At 40.2% G+C, this 20,760-nt stretch overlaps 1 protein-coding gene across 3 annotated transcripts in view; it reads right to left on the reverse strand.

The window, feature by feature from the left end:
- The window catches only part of B3GNTL1 (UDP-GlcNAc:betaGal beta-1,3-N-acetylglucosaminyltransferase like 1), a 141,487-nt gene extending 122,655 nt beyond the window's left edge, over positions 1-18,832 (reverse strand). Inside the window, exons 1-3 of one of the 3 annotated variants that reach the window (XM_080398302.1) lie at positions 6,973-18,832; positions 2,826-2,942; positions 2,611-2,710 (exon numbers count right to left, since the gene is read on the reverse strand). In XM_080398302.1, coding sequence (XP_080254428.1) covers positions 2,611-2,710; positions 2,826-2,942; positions 6,973-7,008 — 253 coding nt within the window. In that variant the 5' untranslated portion in view covers positions 7,009-18,832. The remainder of the gene's footprint in view (positions 1-2,610; positions 2,711-2,825; positions 2,943-6,972) is intronic. The other 2 variants (XM_080398300.1, XM_080398301.1) reach the window with 2 other exon arrangements.
- Between the last annotated feature and the right edge of the window lie 1,928 nt (positions 18,833-20,760).

The following is a 20,760-nucleotide window of genomic DNA, read 5'->3' on the forward strand; positions in this document are numbered from 1 at the left end:
TAATAAGAGAGATATAACTCCCTGCAGAAGAAACTATATATTAAAAATTGTTTCACCACAACAAATCCTATGTTCGGCATGAGTAAAAAATTTTCTTTAATATTACTCTACTGAAGAAAATCAAATGTTTGTGCCAGGTCTCTGAGTTTTGTAAGGCCTGCTTACTTGGTGAAAAGAGCTTGTTACCATGGTTACAGCCGTAAAAACTTAAGCCTCAGTGAGATATTAACATTCCTCACTCTTGGAAAGAAAAAGGTTTCCTTTTTTTAGGCAAGTGACCCTTTCTTTTTTCCTAGGTTCCCCCCCTTTCTTTTACATGTTAGAAAAGAATCAGAAATAAATCCTAATCTTGTGTAAATAGTTGAAGATGTGAAGCCTGACTAGTACATTGTTTCTGTACTAAAGCATCTTCTTTTAAAGGAAAGACTCCTTACAGTTGTAACTAGTCCTTAACATAATAAAAGTAAATCACTGAAAGCAAACAAATACTATGGATTTCAAGTAACCTGCTCCTAAAATGTAACAACCGTGAAGAAAAGATGTCCTCATTTTAATGGTGACCCGAGACTGACTTCCACATGAATAAGCTTGGTTTTGTTGTTTTAGAAGAACTATGCATTTCATACTATTATTTAAAACAATGCTCACAGCTGCATTCCCCCACCCCCAATTTATTAAAGATTTGTTCAGGTTTCAGCTATCCCTACACTGACAAATGCACATTAAACCAAAAAATAATCTGACATACCCCTAATGGCACAATATACTCCTTGTAGTTCACAACTTGAACTCAGCTTTAGGTTCAGTTTCCTGAAGTGCAAAGGTGAACTGGCTTCAGAATCCTAACATAAATTATTGTCACAACATTGCACCTGTGTGTTCTTGCAAACTAAAAACTAGTTTACACACAATTAATACAACACTCTATTAGGAACAAGACTTTATACATAGAAAATGGCTTCTAAAAATGGAAAATACATGATATAACAAGATAGTATTAACAAAAAAAATTGGTAACCCACTTTCCTAACTACCATAATTAACAACCTCTGGTATTACACTTTGACTTGAGAAATTGCAACCCACTTTGCTTCTAGATCATCAACTACTAAGAGAAGTAAGATCTGAAAGGAGACTGATCAACCAATAGTTGTGGAGTGGGGGAAGATAGATAAATTTCCAGGAATACAAGCCATTCTTGACATCGCTGAACTCCAGCTTAATCAGTTACTCAAAAGAGAAAAATTCCCTTTACAAACCTTGCCTGTCTTTTGTCATCACCAGCTCAATAATGCTAATATTACTAGTTGCACTGTCAAAACAACACCATTTCATGCTAGAGATATTGAAATACTGAAAATATTTATAGTAACAGTTATGCTGTGTTACTTCAGTTACTTCAGTCTGACAACTGTTTGAAAAGCCTTAAAGAAGTCTGTAGTCAAAAGAAATTACAGTAAATAAAGCCAGGGGCTATACCACGTTGTAGATGAATTCAGTGGACAAACTCCAATTTATTTGTGTGTTTCAACAAGGGAATGAAAATTAAGCCTTCTGAAACAGAACCTGGCTTTTTCATAAGATCATCATTTTGAGGAGACTGTAATAAGCCTAGGTCTCTTTCCAGTTACAAACAGGACATTTTGTTAAAAACCAGAAACTGACCAGCTTTTGTATTACAGTGTTTCCAAAGTGGGTCTTTTAAGTGAGATAACTTGAAAGACACAAATTTGCTGTTCCGCTTGTTTTGTCCTGTTGGTCTCCAGGACACAGGTATGATCTTCCAATTTCACTGCCATTCAACACCAGGTTCTTCAAAAAGCAATAGACTTTTATTCCTGTTTTACATTTTTTGCAAGCTTGTCTGCTAAAAAACCCTGCATGTGAAAGAGCTGAAACAAGCAGCTGAAACAAGCAAAACAAAAACCGTTAGAGATATTTGTCTGTTACCTCCTCCAGTGGATAAATGTAATTCGCGTTGACATGTAAATCAAGAGGGAATCACACCATACGCTTATCTGGTACCTCACTAAACATATTGTTTTACCCTTTGTGCAAAAACTTTGGAGTTTAATGAGAATTTTTTGCTCACATCAGAACTTTCTCGAAATCTCTGTTTTGATCTGATTAAAGGGATATAAAAATGTATTTTGTTCTATTTCTGGGTCTATTCTAAAATACTGAAAGATATATATTTACTTTTTAAGTATTTATGTTAGAAATGTGGGATTTCTTTTTTCTTAAAACCCATCTCCTGAAGATAAATCAGGTATCCGAAAGCCACAGTAAAACTGTAAGCACTAACAACATTGTGTATGCTACAATTAAACAAAATTCTTTTGCAGAGTAGAACACAAGTGTTAAGCCAAGTTCTTCTTTCCTGGACATATAAACAAATTTCTCAGAGCCATTGTACAGAGCCATTCTACAAAATCAACAGGGCTAAATTAAAAAAAATGAACTAGTTTTGAAACTGACGGCTCTGGAAAACAATGTGTTAGTTTTTTTCCTTTGCAATGCAAGTGGCTACAAAGATGCTTTTCAAACTAAAAAACAGAAGATGCCTACAATAACAGCCTAACTCAAAAAAATCACTACTAAGCTACATACCGCCTCGAGGTTGAGATGAATCATTACTACCAATGACCACTGAAACACCAGCATCTTCCAACTTGATCTTCCATTTTTCAATTATTTCAGCTGAACCATCCTAGAAAAAAGATGACATAGATGCAGCTATTTTAATTTGTATGGTGAACAAAACTAAAAATTCCTGTCAGACAGTATTTACTTGGATAGTATTTTAAATAAGGACTGAAGCATACCTTACTGGCATCATTAAAAACTGACAGCTCCATGGTTTCTTTAAAATCTTGTTCCCAAACTGACTTCAAGCATTCATCTAACCAGCATTCACTATTGTGAACAGGCACAATGACAGACTACAAAAAGAACAAACAAAGATCCAAATATATGTTAGTAAGCACTATTTTTGTTTACTTACAGTATAAGAATATTCATTAAAAATGGGAAGCATCAGGTCCTTCTGAAACTAACTTCCACAAAAAATGCATCTTAAAAATACAAAAGTAGGCAAAGATCCTTTATTGTCATTACAAATATGTGATTCACTTTCCTCTCTACCAAACTTTTTTTTTTTTTCTGAGTTCTACAAGATGGCTTTTGGTAGATGTCCAAGGAAACAAGAGACTACAGAACCAAAAATGCTAGCAAAACATCTATAACACCACATTAACCTGTTCCTAGCATTCCTGCGTTTCTTAAAACACTCTATGTCATCCATTAATGCATCTTACTCATCAATTTTTCTTTAGGCTTGCTACCTAAATGGAGATGCTCATGTACAGAGCCCGTATGCTTGAGCTCGAGCTCTAGCCAAGTTTTTTATCTAAAACTGCTATTAAGCATTTTAGAAGATGACATATGGCATAGTTCCATAGTCAACCATTTCAATTGCAGGCTTGCCTATTGTAGCCTCTGTTGGTTCAGCCACATATATGCAAAGCATGAAAACTTATCTGAAATATTTTAAAATCAGTTAGAAATCAGATGATTTCTCTGTTCAGTTACTCACTATTGTTCGAATTACCCCCCAAAACCCAACAATTCTTTCTCAGAAAAGAATACATTCCATTCACAGAATGCAAAGTCCTAAAAAATTAGCACAGTAACACACTGGCTATGCATGTAAAGGGAGAGGCCAAACCCATACCTGTTAAGATTGCTTATATAGATGGGGAACTTAAGGCAAAGAGCCTAAGTAATGTAAAAAGTCTCATGGGACATTCTAAGAAGTTCCTAGAAACAGAACTTAAAACTCTGTATCTTGTGGTGCAACCATAAATACATAGTTTAAAGAATCAGAGGATTATTTCCTATTGTAAGCATGCAAGAATCTTAAGAAACAAAATACAAGAAGAATACTGAAATTGAATTATTCAAGATTTAGTGACATGTGAGCACATGTACGAGGTGTGAATACATGTAAATGCATGCATTAGTAGGCAGATTTTATGGACATTGATAAGTATATTTTTTGTTTTTTAGAGTAGGATGTATGTACATGCAGGTATTACAGAGTGTGATGTATGGTACAATGAATAACAAATAAGAAACTTAACAATTCACAGCAAAATAAAAAACCCTATACTTGTCTAAAATGAATGATCATCTTGATTTTTGGCAGGATGCTATAAGAGGAAAAAGGGGTATATAAAAAAGGTAGGAGGAAAGCTATCTAAAATTTTAAGCAAAGCAGGTCTTTGACTTGTGTTTTGGAGAGTAAAATAAGTAAAATAAGGAGAAATAGAAAATAAAAACGTGAAATTGACTACCAAATAATTATAATTACAAAATACAGACAAAAAATATTTCAGAACTGTCTTAGATTAGTACTTTGAGATTAAAAAAATAAGCAAAAATCTGAGTTTCTACACCAATATATTGAATTTACTCAGGATTTTAATATCCTTTATGTCTAGATGGCAATTAAAATAAGACCCTACACATTCACACTAATCCATTTAACACATTCAGAAAGAAAAAAAAAACGTTCTCCGATCCTTCCAATGACTATATAAACTAGCTACAGTTTTGTACATCCAGAAAAATCAATGATTTCCCAATCTGTTTTCTAATTAACTTTAGTAAAAATTTGACTATGCCATCACAAGCTAGTTTGATATTGGCTTGAAAACTGCAAAACTGGAACTTCCTTGGTTTTTTTTTCCATGTACTCCTGTTTTAAGTCAGGACAGCAGTACAAAATATCAAGATCATGTTTGCACCTCTCTTTAGGTTTAACTGAAAGCAGAAAAACCAGTACTTTAATGGCAGAACATATAAAACAATCCACAGATACCTGATGGCACTAAGGTACTCCGAACTCAACAAAACAACTTGTATTAGCATGCTCCTAAAAACATTACTGTGAGCAAGTTCTGCTTCCACAGTACTGTCACAACAATGTTGAGCTAGATGCCTGCCAAAATAAGGTACAGTGCTGATGGCACTTCTGTGTAAAACCTGAAAATTTAACAAATCCACAGAAATAATTGTACACAGCGATATAGTTAAATACCAAGAGTACTGCTAACATCGTATACTAAGGATTCCTTCAGTTCTACCATTCTTACTTGGTTTACTGGTTTTCTGTGTTGTTTTGTTTTGGGTTTTTTTGTTTGTTTGCTTGTGGGTTTTTTTAAGGCAAAGATAAGTTAAAAACTGCAGAGCTATATTTTCATTTTTATGTTTGTAGCCTGGTTTAAAAGTTAAAGTTGGTACTTGTCCTGAACTAGCCATTCATGAATTGGCCTTTAGTATCGTGTGACTGTATCAGAATGCTTCAGTCTTGTTGGTTTATTTAAAAAGGGAAAAACATGAACCAGGGCACAATTTCACTTACAGGTGCAGATTCATAGTAAAAAAACCCAGCTGGTAGTAACCTCAAGAGACAGCGTCTATTTCTTCTGTCCCAAAACAAGATCAACTGCAGTTGCATCATCGCTGACAAACCATAATCTCCAGGAACAAAACCACCAACCTTGCTAAGGCAATCACTAACAGCAGGCATACGAGACCTGGAATACAGTTTTCCCAAAGTCTGAAGTCCTTTTGCTGCAGTTTATGCCAACTACTGCTTTCCAATCCCAACACAGACTATTACTCAAGTTCTCTTTGCAGTTCTCTGGTTCTCTTCTTCATGTGTTTGAAGACTGCTACCATAATAGTGAACTACAGAAACATGCATAAAGCTCTTTCTAAGTGATTTTGGGTCAATAAAGGGAAATAAATTGCAAACAACTGCTGTATTTTTGTCATTACAAAATCAACTGAGTGATAACTGAGTCAGAATTGGATTTGAGCATTGTGACACTACCTGGTTGTCCCTGAATTTCACACATTCTAGAGTAAGACCTGAAGTGATTTTAGTTATTTTTAGTAATGCAGTTTTGCCATTGCTAAGCTGAAGATGATGATTCTTGACTTTGCTGCAAAATAAATGTTGATGTGTGGCAAAAACGACAGAATGTGAAATGGTTAACAGGTAGTTCAACGCCCTTTCATCTACAAATCAATTACTCAACCAAAAAAAATCCTTCCTCCATCAGCTAGACCACTGGAAAACAATACATCAATCACAAGACTGGAGAAAACTAGAGAAATGCGATGTTTTTAAAAAGTGTCAGAAACTGCACAACTGAATGTTTTGCATGCAAGAAATCCCTCATTTCTGGCATGACCACCATCATCCTCTACTAAGAATATACATATATCTGATAAACAGCTCGAAAGTGAAAACTTCTTTTCAGTTTCCACAAATTTCAGTTTAAGTAGACTCCATCCTGCTTCCATGTCTGAATGCAGAAAATAAATTGAAAAAATAATTTCAACAGTGCTGATGGTTTTCTAAAAGTCAGAAGCTGTTATTTGTGAATGAAGTTTTCTTATGAGTCATTATTCCAAACCATTTAGAAACTCACGACTGTTGGCAGAAACATACTAGTTTTGTCAAATCTTGTATCTGGGATACTTTAAATAAACACAGAGCGATTTCCAGGCCACAAACTTTGATCTGCCTTTAGGATCTGAGACTCTTGTGAGGTTGTGAATCGGTTTTACTTGCCCATTGATCTGGCCGTTTCTGCTTTTCAGATATCTGTCTGTCTCGATCTCAACTGCTGCCAAACCGCATCAGTTGTACGTGTGTAAATTTGTAAAAAAAGTGCTTTACACAAAACCAAACAAAACAACACTGTCACAGGGAGTAACAAAAGTATGAAGAGTGGTACGAAAATTTTAGAACTATCTTTTCAAACTCCGTGTAACCGAGCACGCCCGGGCTGTGAGGACAAGCAGCTCAGCCGCCAGGCCTGGAAACCCCCCGCTGCAAACCCGCGCCCAGCCCAGGCCCAGCACCGCGGGGCCGCCCCCCTCCCGCCTCACACGTACCACCTGCACGGCGCCGCCTCTCCCCGCCTCCGCCATGGCCGGCTCCGCCCCTCGGGGAGGAAGGGGGGGCTGCTGGCCCCGTAACGCCCGCGAAGGAGCCGGAGCTGCTGGCCGGGCGGGGAGGCGGCTTTGGGGGAACTGCCCCGCTGCCCCCCTCAGGGCAGGCCGCCAGCCCGCCTGACGGCCCGGCACCGAGCCCCAGCGGGAGGAACAACCATAGATGAGGCGGCTGGCAGGGCCGGAAGCGCCGCCGCCGCGGTGCGCGACAGTCTAGGGCGGCGGGGAGCAGCGAGGCGCTGAGGCGGGGGCGCGCGCCGCGCTTCCAGGGCGCCCCTGGCACGGAGGCGTTCGCCGAGGCACCCCTGTCGGGACAGAGGGATGGCTGTGCCGACATGGGCGGCTGGGCAGCTGTGTGGCCGTTCTAAATCGCTGCCCCTCGCTGGGTGCGCGGTGTCACCTCCGGCGCTCCCGCGGCCTGGCTCGGGGTGTGCTGCCCAGGCCGTGGCGAGGCTGAGGGCCCTGTCTGAGGGCACTGATTTCTTAAATTAAAAAGTGCCTGCAGTTTCCCGCTTGCTCTCTAATTCTGTTTTTCACTTGTGTGTCTCCAGTTGGCACTTTTCGTCATCAAGACTGCTCTGTCCAGCGCTATCAGTGCCTTTTCTTGTTTTTTAATAATCTTTAAAAATGAGATAATATTTGATGGTGGCAATGATATCAGTATTGATAGTTTACTTACTGAAACTGTGCTTGTGCAACCACTTATTCCCCTGAAAGTTCACAACTAAAAGGGATTGCAAGACCAGGCCCTATACAGCAACCTATTCAGAATTTTTAAAATTTGCACAAAGCAATCTTTGTTGAGCAAAATCCTGAGATTATCCCTTGTTTATCTGAAGAGCCTGTTAAACAGCTAGACAATTCAAGAAGCAAACAGAGCAGAGTTATCTTAAAATGTTCGTTGGCACACAAGTCTGAGAGCTGAGGAGGTGAGGAAGACAGCCAAGCAGTAATTCACCCTCAGAATCTATTTCAAATTATCTACACAGCTTTTCTCCATCCAGCCCGAGTTTTAATCTTTCTGTGAACAGCACTGCTAAATATGATCATTTCTTTTTCTGGTGACAAAGGCTGCTAGCGCTTTTATGTTGCCTGCATGCCTTGCTTTATCTAGGAAAGTGTAGCTGAGTATTGCTTTACTCATGCTGAACCATACAAAAGTCCTAGTCAGGGCCCAGCACCTCATTATGCGAAGCAGTGCACAAAATGCAGAGCAAACCCCATGCTTCCTTCCCCAAGGAAAACAGAGAACCAATCAAAACCACCAGAAATGTTTTCTTGGTTATATTCTGCAGCTGATCACAGAGGGTAATTAAATACAAACATCTCCTTAAAATGTGATTTTCATTTGGGGGGGAATCTGGGCAGACTTTTGAAGGCCCACAAGCATGCAAGAACAATCCAGTGGGATTTTCAGTGCAACCTAGGCGTCTAGCTCCATCATGAGCGTCATTACCTACTGGCTTTTGAAAATCTAGCAGGCATTTCTGTGTTCTTGGGCAACTAAATAGTTTTCAAAATATAGTCCATTGTTTCAGTGCCTATTCCTCTTTCATGTGGGTCAGAATGGAAAGCAACCTCCTAATGGAGGACATGACAAACTCGGAAGCAAGCAAAAGCAATTTGCTCCTAGTTGCACTTCCAATTGCTCTACTGAAACATTTTTTGGAATGCTAGGTCAAAGCACACAAAGCCGTTCTTACCGCTAAAAGCATTACAGAACCAGAGATAATTCTCATCATACTAGCTTTTATTTCTGATAAAACAATATCTTGATCATTACTGTGAACCTAAAACTTCCAAATTCTGGAGGCTTTAGCTATCAAATAGAAATTTTCTTCATCTTCATGGAAAGACATAGTATCTAGATATAGATACTTCATGGAAAGACATAGTATCTATGGTTTGCTTCCTTTACATTTAACTCTCATTTAAAAAATGACACAGACTAATTATATTAAGGACAACTTAGACCTATTAACTTGTGAGGACAGATCTCAACCAACTTCACTGGGAGTTAAAGAAAAAAAAATAGAAAAGGAATATTTATGTAGGGTTTCCCTAGTGTTATTTAGGCCAAGTAGTCTTGGGTTTAGTTTCTTTTTGAAAAGGTCAGACTGTGACTGAGAGGGAAAAGAGCATCCTTACTACAAATCTGTTGTTGCTGTGGTGGAGCTTGTGGGCATGCTACAAGTTAATGTAGTTGTATCTTTGTTGGAAAGACACAAAGAGCGAGTATAGAGTCTTCTTGTAACACATTCGTAGCTGAATTTGCAAGCTTCAGTACTAAAGTACTTCCAGAACACACCATGTTGAAAGGATCATTCAACATAGTAGGTAAAATACTCAGCTTAAAGCTAGTTTTGAAACCACTTCTATTCAAAGAATGCTTTGAACTTCCAAAAGTGCTGTTATTTTCATGAAATGTCACAGCTGAGTACAAGAAAAGAGGGATGCGATATTTCTCATTAAAGAACCATAGGGCAGAATGGGACTTCAGAAGCTCATCTAGTAGCCCTGCCATCCTGAGAAAGGATCAATTTTGTCATTACCACCAAATACCTACTAACCTGTTCTCAAAGGCCTTCCTCCAACAACAGAGGCTTCATAACATCCTCAGACAGTTTCTTGCAGTCCTTCCTATCTTCACCCTTAAAAAAAAATATAATATTTAACCTAAATCTTGCTGTGATTTCCAAGCCCCCTCAAGTTTGCCAGGCTAAGATCTTGTCCCCCTAGGAAAAAGATCCAGACTTCTATCATCTCCCCACATTTAGAGCTGTTAAGCCTGAGCCTGTTGTATAAAACTTTTCTCTTTTACACAAAAGCTTCTTGCTATCTCTCTCCCTCTACAGACTAAAGTCTCCAGCTCCTCCATTTGAGTCCTCTGTTTCTAACAGGAATTCAAATATTGTCCCTAGGCAAAAGTTATCTTCCTACCTTATTTGATTCAGCACTTTGACCACATTTTAGGCCAGATGTGAAAAGTTTTACTGGACTATTAAAAAAACCCAAAACAACAGAAATCAAACAACAAAACCCCCAAAACCATATAAACACCCACAACCAAAACCTTGGCACCCTATCCTGCTTTTTTGCAGGCATTAAAAAAAGAACAAACCAAAACTAACTTCATAATCAAACACACTCAGTCAATGCAAACAAAGAGGCCAGTAACCTGCCAAAGATAAGACTAGAATCCCTTGCAAAGGACACAGCCCAACATCCCTTAAGCTTGTCTCTCTGCCCTAAGAGGCTCCCTCAGCCCCCTCCTCAAGGGGTCCTCTGATAGCCCTCTCCCCAGTGGTTTTATCCCCTGCAGCTGTGTGCCTTCTCAGCTGCTTTCTTGCTAATGCCTATGTTAACCCATTCTTTGCCTGAGAGGGCTTGCCAACTCCATCCCAAATCTGTTATTCCTTATTCACCCTGCATACAGAAAACAAGTCACTCCCTTCCCCTCCACAGCCATGATTTATGTATTTGCAAGCTGTTGTTAGGTTTCCCTCCCATCTTGCTCTCTAGGTTATGTGCATCTGATTCATTCAGTCCTTCCTCACTGGTCGTGCCTTACACCTCTGTTTATTCTCACGGCTCTCTTCTGGACTCTCTGGGCGCTTTGCATCTCTGCTGGAGAACGAGACCCAGTGCCAGACACAGTATTCCCGCTGGGGCTGTACCAGTGCTGGGCAGAGCAGGATTACTTCCCATCTCTTGCAAGCCATGCTCCTGTTTGCACAGCTTAGTGCAGTGTTTGCCTTTTTCACAATGGCTTGACACTGTTGACTCCTAATCAGCTTGTGATCTATTATATCCCCTAGATCTTTTTCTGCATGAGAGAAACAGTATTTTAGCAGTTTTATTCCAGTCAGCCACATGAGAAGAAAATGAGTGAAGTAGTGTGAGTGAGATTATCTGCTTTGTGCTTCAATACCAGAATTGTTTACTGGTTTCCAATTAGTTACATTTGTACACCCCGTTAAGGGAGTTGCACAAGTGTTGCTAATGCCTTCCTTTGGCCTTCAGAGCCTTTATTACTAGTGGGGACTAGTACCTAAGAGTTATTTGGGCCAATTTCCCTTGTACTCAAGACTTCAAATATTTAGCTGAAACTGCAGGACTAATTGCCCTCAAGAAAACCTCTTATAAATTAGACATGTTGAGTTTGAATTAACCTCACTGAAAAATGCTGTTGCTCATTAGAGAAGAAGTCTTGTGTGATACATTTCTCTCTTTGAAACATTAGCTGTCGTTATAAAGGCTGTTGCTGTTGCTTGTTTCTTTTTTTAAAATGAGTCAATCTGAAGAAGCCTGGGGTTGTTTTTATGAGTTAGAAAATGTCACAAACAATCTCTTAACAGGAGTACTGGACTTCGGTGCCTTTGTGGGTGAGCTAGAAAGGTCCTGTTCATTTCAGTACCAGTCCACACCTCCAAACATACGCTCTTCTTGCCTACCACCAGTCATCCCACTCCCTGTGCACTTTCATTTCATGGCCTCTCATCAGCCTGCTGGGCTGCATTGCAGTTTTGTGCAGGTTTCCTGTTCTGCTTGAGCCATTCTTAGCTGCTCTAGTTCAGGCCCTTGAGGATACCTGCCTGTTCAGTGTGGTTTTGTGGCATTAAGGCTGCAGGAGGTAAGGTAGTGCCAAGGGAGAGGGACAGTTGTTCCACAGAACTGAACAATATCAGTGCAGGTTTTTCTTTGCCTGAGGCTTCAATAATTGAGCAATCTTTTGCAAAGTTAGACTTCTATTTGGCAATCTTTTTTTAAAGGATTTTTTTCTGTGTAAAGCTATATTTTAAAAATACAATAAAAGAAACAACTGTAGCTTTTAGCTGGTGAAATCTTCTGGAGAATCCAGTGATAGGCAGTTGATTATGGTCTCACCATCTTGGTTAATACAGTTTGGTTTTTTTATTAAGTAACTGATCTGAAACCCAGTAAAGTAATAATGGTATTTTCCTTACTTACCCAAAAAGCTTTAGAAGTAAGTTATTTGGAGGAAAAAAAGTCTTATTTACAAAAGATAGCAAGATTCAGATAATGGAAATGGATAAAAGTTAACCTTGAAACCCCATTTTCCTAATCTTGACAAGTTCCTGTGTGCTACAAGTGATAACCCTTGAGAATCAAAGCTTCTACTTGAAGAAGAATAAACCTTTAGAAAGTTCAGTGTAGGTTCTTTGTTTTTCAAGACCATACCTCTGTTTGATCTTCTTGATGACTGAAGTGTTAAACACTTACAAAATGAAGTTACGCTAGAGAGCTGAGGAAAGTAGGTGGAATTGTATATTTCCCAAAGAGTCACTGGTAAATTCATACTGTCCACAGTCAGAATTGTGTTGAACTTCAGTACCTTTGGGAGCTTAAACTTCTTTGTATATAAGTACAGGAAGCATCTGACATTTTAAGATGGGAAAGTGCTTAAAGAAATAAATCATATCCCTACAAAGGAATGTATACATAACAGGAACTGGGATGTGTATAATATGCAGAGATCCACAAGACAATGTATTGGATGCACATCTTTATATGACATACAGACAGGAAGGGAAATGAGTAACATTTTGAATTATGAATTAGCCAAAGGCCTCTGAAGAAAAGATTACAAGAATTGTATAGCTCTAGAGAATACAACAACATTTACTTAATACATCTTTATTGAAAACAGAATTCAATAGGTTCTTTAAATCTTTATACTGCCCTACAAAAGATATCTTATTATATCATATCTTATTATATCTTTTGATGCCATTCTTAAAATACTTATCTACTCTGAAAAGTGGGTCTTAGAGTACAGTTTATTGTGAGTAATTCTATTTCAGTTTTGTTTAATTTTCAAGCAAAGATTTTCTCCATTTTCCTGTAAATGCCAATTCTTCAGTCTCACCCTGCGTCATGACATTCAGAGTTCTTTCAGGTTTGTGCATCTTCAGTAAAACAGATTTTACAGCTTTGCTAAAGGTAGTAATACTGCTGATAATACAAAGGCTAGTATAGTGAGCAGTTTACTCTCTTTCAGCTGTATTGGCTGTGTGTTGTAAAAGAGTAGTAAAGATGTAATTCTTGTCAGAAAATTGACCAGATGTGAGCAAAACAGAGACAGGAAACTGTTCTCTTTCAGTGAAAAGCTGTTACTCCATTTTTATGTACTTTCTTTGCTGAATGTAACTCTTCTCAAGGCCAGGAAGGCTTTTGAACAGCCTGACAAATGTGCTGCTAACCTGGGGAACTCCAGCCCTAGGAGGAAACAAGCCAACGAGCTGTGCAAATGGTATCTGTGACAGCTTGTTACTATCGTATAGTGCCCATGGCTCCTGGGCTGTGGGAGGGATAGAGGCACAGCCCCAGTGTGAGAGCATCTGTCAAGTCAAGTCTCGTGACAGGGACATCCTCATTTTGGGCCACTGAGCCCAGCTGGAGGAGGTGTGGGCTGCTGTGGGGAGCAGGAGGTGATGGCACCACCAGGCTCTTGGGTCTGCACGGCACTGCTGCTTTGCCCTGGCCTCAGAGCAGCTGGGAAGCTGTAGCACCATGCAGCAGTAGGGACTGGGGGGGCTGCCAGTGCTGGGTCATGTGAGAGGGAAAGGAAAGGAAGGTCTGGAGCCCTTTAGACCTCAGCAAATCTGTCTGTCTAGCAATCCTTTCAAAGGTCATTACCAATTCACAATAATTCTGTGTGAATGAACGGACAATTGTGTCAATTTTTTTTAAGTAGGGTTATGACATCTTCTGTGACATTACAGATAGAATTTGGCTATCAAAACTGTTTTAGGAGTAGGTCTATGGAGACCACATTGTTGTGCTAGCAGGATATAAGAGATGACAGTAAATTATTTCATTGTGTAAAGGCTCCCTGGTAACATCATCCTGATGCCATTAGAGCCTGCAATAAACCACCATACACAAAAGACTCTGCTTCTCCCTCCCTGTGACAAAATCCTTAGTTGTCTACTTCTGCTGAATACTCTTATTCTTTCCATAATCAACCCAGCTACTTCTACTTCTATCTAAACTTTCCCTTCCCAAATAAGGTACTTCTTTTTTTCTACTGCAAAAGAGAGATTAATTTCACTATCTGGGAAGCCACGATCCTCATTTTGACTTCAAGTGAAATCAACCTAAAATAGTGTTTTGCTGACGTTGCTATGTTAGTGCCACGTCCAATACTCTGCCTATTGAGACAGAGTTCAAGGATGTATAGGTGTCCAGCTCCATCGATAATATTGGCCAAGAAGCAGATCCTGCAGGTATTTAAATACTGGGGCAGCTGTATATGCATGTGAGAAGTTTAATTTTGTTTTAAAACCTCCAACTGTATAAAGTTGTATTTGTTAGTGTTCTCATCTTGGGTTCTCAGATTATTTATGCACCCAGCAACCCCTGTGCCAGTTGTGGTTACTATGCATGTAAACTTGAACTTTGACATTTCATACTGTTGCAGAACCTTGGTATGTGCATTCCTTTATCTTCCCACTGTCCCTGCAGTTGCTCTTCATTATTGTCAGTCCTTATTAGTTAGAAAACTACATTCCGTTTTGTTTGGGCCAATTAACTGGTTGGAGAGAGCGGCTCTTCTAGGATCCCCGCTAACTGTGTACCACCAGCCATCATTAAACAAACCTGAGCTCTGCTGCACTTTTCAAAACAGCAAATTCTTGTTTCTCCATTGACCAACTTGCAAAAACCCTTCAGACTTTTGGATATTCACTCTCTTTATGACAATTAAAGGGGAAAAGACATTGTGTAGCCAGTTAAATGAGAGCTGTTGTGTGAGTTATTGTTGTAATTACTTTATATGCATTTTCATTTGTTTAGGATGCTGTCTTCCTAAATGCCAGGGAAGAAGAATACCAGCAGAGGAAACAGTCCTTGTGCTGCTTCAATATTGTGACTTGCAGCCTGTCTGAAAGCATAACAAAGACTCAATTGTGCAAGTGCCCAGCTGATCCAACAAGCAATGAATAAGTGAGCAATGGTCAACAGTGAAGGAGTGGATATCACAGAGGGCAATTCAAAAAGTTTATAGTGCTGTGAAGTGAGGGAGCCATGAAATGAAATAGAACTAGAGATACAAAGATAATCAACCATTTGGGTTAGTTCTACTTTTTTTTTTCCCTTGAAATGGTCCATCATTTTTTGATAAAACAGGGGAAAAAAAAAAAAAAGACTGTAAACTTCTAAGAGATAAATCTTCCAGTACAGAAGAAAGTAATCTCATTCCTTCAGTTTAAACAAAAGATAATTTGAAAACAGGATCTGGCCTAAGTGATGAATGAAATCTCCAGAAATCTACTTGGAAGACATGGTAGGTAGCAGGAGGCAGGTCACTGTTAGGAGGAGGAATTACAGACTATCAGATTTTTGTGTCCATTCAAGCATTTGGGTCCACATAAGGCCCAACCCAGTCTTGTCAGCATGACCCTTGGGAATAAAAGAATAAGAAAGTTTTATATGTAACAAGAGATCTCCAGTTCTTCATGGGAGCACAAGTATCTAGTGAAATCCACAGGAGGGTGGATTCCCTTTCCTTCAAAGTCTTACACTAGTCTTTTTACCCTTGAATGGATTTGGTTGGATTTTCAGCCAGAATCCTGTCTAAGAAAGCAGAAGATACATAGGCACATATGTTAACAAGATAGAAAAGTTCAGATTTTATACTTACATACTGCTTCAAGGACTTCTCCCAAAAGCACTAAAAGAAAGAAAGTTTGGGTGACCACAGCATCTTCTAAAAATACTAAAATTTATTCTGGCTTCATGGTGTTTCTGTGTAAAAATACTTTCTAATTTGCTAGTCGTTACTTGTCAGATTTTGTTAGATTTCATGGCTTGTCACTGTCCTTGGGACCTTTCAAATTGAGATTTTTTAGCTTCAACAAGGCCTGGTCCCTTACCTTCAGACTTTCATGTTGTTTTGCCTTTGCCACTGCACTTGCAACAATAAATTGGCAGAGCATCATGAATTTGCACCAACTGATTTTCAGAGTTCCTCATCAACTATATTCAGCATCATAACACAGAGAAATGACTTTCAGAACGTCATGCAAGGAACTGAGCGGAGACTTTGAGAGAGAACCTAACTCACCTTTTCCTCAGTCTACTACTTGATCAGTGGAGCATTTCTGTCGTCAGACCTGTTGGCACCTGAATGAGAGTGTCATCTGACCTAATAAAGCCATGATAGCCAAAACATGCTTTGAACCAAAGAAAAAATCAGTCTCTTTCAACAGATGCATTGTTTGTAATCTGGAAACTTTGCAAAATAGATTCTCATCTGAGCTTCAGGTCTCTCTGGAGGAGTTTTTTTTGCTGCTGAGCTGGTGCTAAAAGGGACACGGGTGTGCAGGGCCCTTTACCCCTTCCTTCAGATACATCTGCCCTGCAAATACTGCCACAAAGCAGCACAAAGGACCCTGCTTTGCAGAGCAGCACAGATCTGATTTCGTGATCTGATCCATTGTTTTTCCTTAAGCAAATATGTAATAATGTCGGAATTTATGGATTAGTTAGACGATACCCAATCTGCTTTAATCAGTTAGTGCTATTCCTCACAGAATGTCACTGACGGGAGTACGGTGCAGAGAGACTGGGTGTGTACAGAGAGCTTTCTTAGTCTTTTCTCTGTTAGTGCTGCAATGTTTGGTAAGATATCACTAAGTCGGTGAATGAGTTTAAGAAGAAATGAAAAATCTTGTGCTGTTAATCACAACTGGGCAAACCTTGCAGCCCTTTTTCTAGTAAAACTGCCATCGTATTCAGGGTAGGGGGAAAGTTTGTCGTATAAAAACTACACCATGGGCCAAATCTTGCTCACAGGAGCTTGTCAGCCTTGCTCTAGAAAATCACTGTTGCCAGATCTGAAGTTGATCTGAGCTCTGAAAAGACCCGCTGTTGAAAATTAAGTGTGAAATTTGAAAATGATTAAGTTGAATTATTTACCTTGTTAGTTCATCATGTCTGCAAAAATATTCTCTTTCCTTCTAGTAACCTAGCAACGAATACACAGTGCACAATTATTTTTTCACAATTTGTAGGAGAGCTGCATTAAAATGCATGTCAGTGTCTTTATTTCATGACAGGCATGTAGCAAGCAGCACTGCAAATGTTTGTTTATCCTGGCAAGGGCTGGATTTGTTTAGTGTAACTTGCATTAGCTTTGTCTCAATTCTGAAGCAGAAAGGAAAATACATTCTTGTTTTCAGACCAGTGTTACAAATACTCTCTTTAGCTTTGTTTTTATTATGAGAAGTGACCACTAATGGATTCAGACCTGTGTCCTCTGCTAGCATATTCTCCCACCATGTACTGGAAACTTCTGACTAGGTTTGAAGGACTGCTGGTTGCACAGTCTGAGTCTACAGGTTGCAGAGAGCACGCAGGCTGGGGGAACTGGAGAAAATGAAAAACTAAGCCAGCCAAGACGATATACATCAAGATAAATATCAGCTTCACCAGTGGCATAAATAACATTTTCTAAAACAGGAAATTAATGTTCATTAGATGGTAGAAATAAACTGGTCCTCTTGAAAAGTCCTCAGATTAAACACTGGGTTTCTGAGTACTTTTTGGCAGACATTTTAAATACCTAGGTTATTGTGAAATGAAAAGAAAACACTAATTCTTGTGGATGAAATGCACAGGACTATCCCCAAAACAACAATATGCTGAGGCCTCTTTCGAGTTGTTTTTTTTTTTTACTTCAGCTTTATCCTGTCTCAGGCATGCAAGCATGAGTTAATGCCTGCAACCCAGAGGAGTCTCTAGGCTTAGGCACTAAATCCTCTGCCTGGGTCCCCAGGTCCTGAGACAGCATTGCTGTGTGGGATGGCAAATGATCTGTGTTTCTTAGCCATCTTTTGTGCTTTGTGTTACCTTTCTGATCGTCTCAATAGGCTGCTTGGGTCCAGACATCATTCCCTGCATTGCTTTTCAGTTTGATGTGCAAAGAGCAAAATGCAAATTCCTGTCTGCATAGGCTGGGTTGCTTAAGAGTTTAAGGTGTTTGGGGGCGGAATGGTGAGAGAAAAGCACCGGAATCATTGCTACAGCGATGCTGTGGTCCTTGGCTTGATGAAAACCAAGCTGTGTGGTTTGGGAAAATGGTCCTTGATATCTTAAAGCTATGGCTTTAGCACCATCACAGAGCATAGATGTAATCCTTACTCCACTTTAGACTCCTTGGCCAAGATTACACCTCACTCAGCCTCCCTAATCTGCATGTATTTCAGCTAGCTGAGGTGTTTAACTTCAGAGCAGCTAGCCAGGAGTGTAGTCTCCCTCTGCAGTCAGCACGGAGAGGCCGGCACTTGCAGAAGGTGATTCAGCTCTTACCTGGGCTGAGTTACCGAGCCTTGCCAGGTGGGCTTCGCTCCCCATTTTCTCTGGGGGACACACGGGAGGAGAGCACCCTGACTTCCCTGCTCAAAGGCCAGCATTAGCCCCATGTCTTACCCTGCTTGGTATCTGTGAGATGGAAATAAAGCCCATGAGGAAAGAGAGACATTTATTTGTCAGCAATCTAAAAAAGAAATATATACACATTGGCCAAACTACTGATTTGCCTTAAATGTCTAACTATTAATGGTAAATGAATTTCACTGCCATCAGAGGTAGCATCCCTGTGTCCACATTCCCTCGTGCAGCGAGAGCGAGCCGATAGGTGGTAGCTTCAGGTACACCTACAGGTTTGGCCACATCACAAGTCTGGGCATCTCCATTTTTTTATTTATGTATTTTGGTGCTATGTCTTGTAATTAACTTGTCCAAATAATGATTCCCCCCACGTGCCCCGCGCCCCCCCGCCCCCCCCCCCCCCCCCCCCCCGCCAACCCCGAGTTTTTCTGTTTATTTGACTAGACTGAAAATACCTAAGTCTCACTTCTGTGCCTACAGCGAAATCCATTGATTTGGGTGGGAGCCGGTTGGGATCCTAATGCAAACATCCAGAGGCGGAAGCTCAATTGTGCTGGCAGCGGGAGCTGCCAGTTCAGTGGGGAGCTGTTTGTTTCCGAGCTGCCTGTGTCCAAGGGGAGAGGGGCAGCTTTGCTCCCCCGCCCCCTCTTTCAACGCTTCTGTAATGCTGCCTCACTCTTTAAAATGCAATCTGTATATTGACACTGTTCCACCAGAAATACTGCTGTCCTACGACTTGATTGCAGGCATGCAGTTAACACTTAACTTCTTCTGGGAAAGATTTGCTTATTTTTCTTTAAATGCATGTCGTTTTCTGTTACATTGCAAAGGCCAAAGCTTTTCCATTTAAAACGAAAATGAGAAAAGCGAGACGTGAGTAGTAGTGATTTAGGAGTAACAGGAGCTATGCTCAGATATTAGTATTAACAGAAGTAAGCAGGAATAAACAGAAGGGTGCAATTACAGATGAGTGTATTTTCATTACTGATTTTAATTTCATGAAAGCAAGTAACACAGTCCCCCCTCACCACACACAAAGATTTCCCACTGTCTGTTCAGCTGCTGAACCTCTCCCTGTTTTGTTATTTTGCTTACTCCTGCCTGTCCGCTGGATTTACCTTTCAAATACTATTTATTTCTTATTGTTCCTCTATTAATTTTCTATTGTCCTCTCTGTCGCTTGTTGGAATTCTTAGACTGCTCTCTTTTCCCTCCTGTTTTGCCATGCATGCTGTTTAGCTATGGCTTTGCCTTTCCAGAAAATACCCTGCTTCTCCTCCTTCCTCCTCCTCCTGTAAAGTTTCAGATTTCCCTTCCTGGCAGCCAGCGAGGGGCTGCACACCAGGCACTAGCCGTTGGGTCTGCTCTGTAACCACAGGGCCTGATTCACCTCCTGCAAGCTGAGTAGCGTGAAAATAAATCAGCTGAGAAGGAGCTGGTTGGGAGTTGCAAAACACAGGGACACATGGTGAAACCCACACATGGGCTGGGTAATGACCAGCAAGACTCTCAAAGAGTTTGCAGTTCTCCCATACATACTCCCTTCGGGACAGCAGGGCTGAGTGAGACCTTTCAACAGATTAGCTCTGCCACACTGTTTAAACCAGCTTTGCGTGTTCAGCTGAGATGTGCTTAACCCGAAATCCTGCATCTGAAAGTGCCCTTACTATGCCTTCGGGCTGGGTCCCGGCTTGGCAGGAGAGTTTTGTCCCTAATATCTAGGATCTAAATGCAGCTTTGAAGAAAATGTAAATCCAGACCTGAGCTTGAGCCCATCTCTAATCACCGCTTGATTTTGTTTTCTCCAGATCTGCACATTTGAGCACTGAAGCAGATTAGTCATCTCTCCTTCAACAGGTTCTCCTCGTGCAGCTGCCTGTGCTGTTTGTGCCTGGGTTGGTAGCCGTGACAAGTAAATATTTAAAGTAATTTAGAAGCAAGCATCTGAATTGAAGCTGTAGATCTTCATCTTTGAGTTACTCCTTGAGGAAGGCAGTAGAGCTTTATTGGGGTTCAAGTGTCTTGAGTGTACGAAGCTGTTTCCAGAACCTGTATCTCCAGTCCTGCCACATTAGGCCAGTGTAGTAACTCAGTGGCTTCTGTTTTCAGAGCAGTGTGAAGCCTTTGCTGCAGAGGATTTATGTTTCCTTTTGACATTATACAATATTTTCCTCCCAGATTTCAGTGAAGTTCTACCCTTTCTGAATTGTAAATGCAAAAAAATTACTGTTCAGAATGTTCTCTCTTGAAAAGATGTTTGCTTTTCACAGCTCAAACAGAAAACAGCTCAGTGCATCCAAAAGCTGCCTCACCCTT

Source organism: Falco punctatus, assembly GCF_963210335.1.
Source record: "Falco punctatus genome assembly, chromosome: 1".
NCBI lineage: Eukaryota > Metazoa > Chordata > Aves > Falconiformes > Falconidae > Falco > Falco punctatus.